The sequence below is a fragment of the Camelina sativa genome, chromosome 5, assembly GCF_000633955.1.
Source record: "Camelina sativa cultivar DH55 chromosome 5, Cs, whole genome shotgun sequence".
Taxonomy (NCBI): domain Eukaryota; kingdom Viridiplantae; phylum Streptophyta; class Magnoliopsida; order Brassicales; family Brassicaceae; genus Camelina; species Camelina sativa.
Genome location: NC_025689.1, coordinates 26970612 through 26972956, shown reverse-complemented (window position 1 = coordinate 26972956; position 2345 = coordinate 26970612). Strand labels below are relative to the sequence as shown.

Here is a 2345-nt window from a genome sequence, read left to right as displayed (position 1 = left end):
TTCTTAAGTCGAATTATTTTTTAATGAATGAAAATTTTGTATATGACTATAAAAATCTATAAGAATCTTATAGATTGATTTGCTAATTCCCAATACATCTCTCTAAGAATTTATAATTTTACAATGAGGTGAGTTTGTTTTTAATAACGCTCGTAGAAGTTGACTTTCATTTTTTTCGTGTGGTCCTCCTCTAATAAATGATCGTATGAAGCTACAAGGAGACTAAAAATGATCCAACCCAAACATACTTAAACCATGCGGTTTGAATCATCTAACTGAAATCATCTCATCATAAACTCTATCAGCATTTGCTTCATCGCCAATTTTATGGAACGCCTTAATCAATGCCTCATATATATCTTCATTAGGCTGTATCGATCTCCTCTTCATAATTCTCAAGTACTTTTCTCCTACTTCAACTTTACCGCAAGAGCAAAGTCCAATAACTAGTGCCCTGAACACATCGAAACCGGGAGAGATTTTTCGGTATTCCATCTCGTAGAACAGCTTTAGCGCTTGTTCAATATCGCCTCCTTCCACAAATCCTTGAATCAGATGAGAATACGTATGTTCATCAGGGACAAACCCGTTATCTATAGACTTCGTTAGGATTTCGTTAGCGCAATTCACATTCTCAATCTTTCTTAGTCTCTTAACCATCTCATTGAAAGCAGAACAACTAGGCATAAGCCCTCTGGTTACCATTACCTCGCAATACTCCAAAGCTTTCTCTTCTCTCCCGAATCTCGCACAACCCTCGATGAGACAATCAAAAGTTTCCTCATACGGACTGATTCCAGAACTCTCCATCTCACTCATCAACCGTTCCGCTTCTTCAACTTCACCTCTTTCGCAACGAACCTTAACAAAAGCCGTATAAACAAACGCGTTCCCACTAAAACCTCTATGAAGCATTTCGTCGAACACCTTCCGCGCAGACTCCAAATCCCCTTCTTTCGTCTTCGCGTACACAACAATCGAATAACCAATCGTATCAACAACCATGTTCTTCATCAACAATCTCTTCAACAAACTCATACTCTCCTCGATACGATTCGATTCCAAAACACGAAACACCAAACTAGTATTAACAATCACAGGAGGTGAACATCTCTTCCCATGAATCCTATCTAACAAATCAACAACTTCTTTCAATCTCCCTTCTTTACACAACACACTGATCATAATCCGAATCGTCGTCTCGTTCGGATACGCTCTCTTATCAATCGCGAACTCGTAAATCCTCCAAACGAGATCGACCCGATTCGATTTCGCAGCGAAGTGGATCAACGTATTCAAAGTAATCACACTAGGAACAAATCCAGAACCACACAGTCTCTTGAAAACTTCGAATCCTAATTCCAAATACCTAATCTTTGCGTAACATTGAACAACCAAATCAAACACTAGAGGAGTAGAGGAAGAGACCTCGTAAGTATCCAACAACGAATCGACTAAATCGGAATCTGAATTCAAAATAGACGATTCGATTAAAGCTCGAGCGTCGATGAGTAATCGAGATTTAACGAGGATGTGAATCGCGACGGCGTAAGAGGTTGTTACGTGGCGGAGGTTTCGTGTGTGAGCTGACCAGTGGAAGAAGTTTAAAGCTCGTTTCGCTGTTTCGGGTTGTTTGAATCGGAGAAGGATTTGGTATACGAGGGAGTCTGATAGATCAGTGGAGGAGAATTTTGTGGAGAGGGTTTCCCAGGTGTCGTTGGAGTGTAAGGATTTGGAGATGGCGTTGATGAGGATTTCTTGGTGTTCGTTTGGATTTGGATTAGTTTTGGATGAGAAGAAGAAGATGAAGCCATTGTTGAGTTTTGTTGGAGAAACGAAGGGACGCCACTGTTGTTGTTTTAGTAAGCGGCGCATTTGACAGAATCATGTAGTAAGTTTTAGGGAATTTAGTGAGAAATGCTACTTTTAAATTAAAGTTACGAGAAAATGCCACTTTTAGTTTTTTCTTCTTAGAAATGTCACATTTTAATTTATGCCACAAGAGAAAAAGACATTTTTATCCTTGAATTAAAGAAGGAAAAATTAAAAAAAAAAAGAATTAGACAAGTGACATGCGTTTTAAAACAGAGACAAATTTTATGGCACTTAATAAACACATGATGAACCTCGGGTGGACCAGATCCAACGCTTGCAAGATTAGTCTATCTAAAATTTGTCCTTCAATCTCTTAAGTGGACCAGATCCACTTGGTTGGACTCAACTTGTCTACCTGCATGTCTACTGATGCATGTACCGATCTTATTATGCCTTCAGTGGACCAGATTAAACGCCGAACATGTTTTTGTCCACCACGTTTATGTCCTTCAGTCTCTTTAGTAGACCAG

The 2345-nt window shown here is 39.2% G+C and overlaps 1 protein-coding gene across 1 annotated transcript; it reads right to left on the bottom strand.

Annotated features, from left to right (window-relative positions):
* Positions 50 to 1912, bottom strand: LOC104787657 (pentatricopeptide repeat-containing protein At1g66345, mitochondrial-like). Its single transcript, XM_010513260.2, has one exon. It carries the CDS (start codon positions 1873 to 1875, stop codon positions 268 to 270), a length of 1608 nt encoding a protein of 535 aa, XP_010511562.1. The 5' UTR covers positions 1876 to 1912; the 3' UTR covers positions 50 to 267.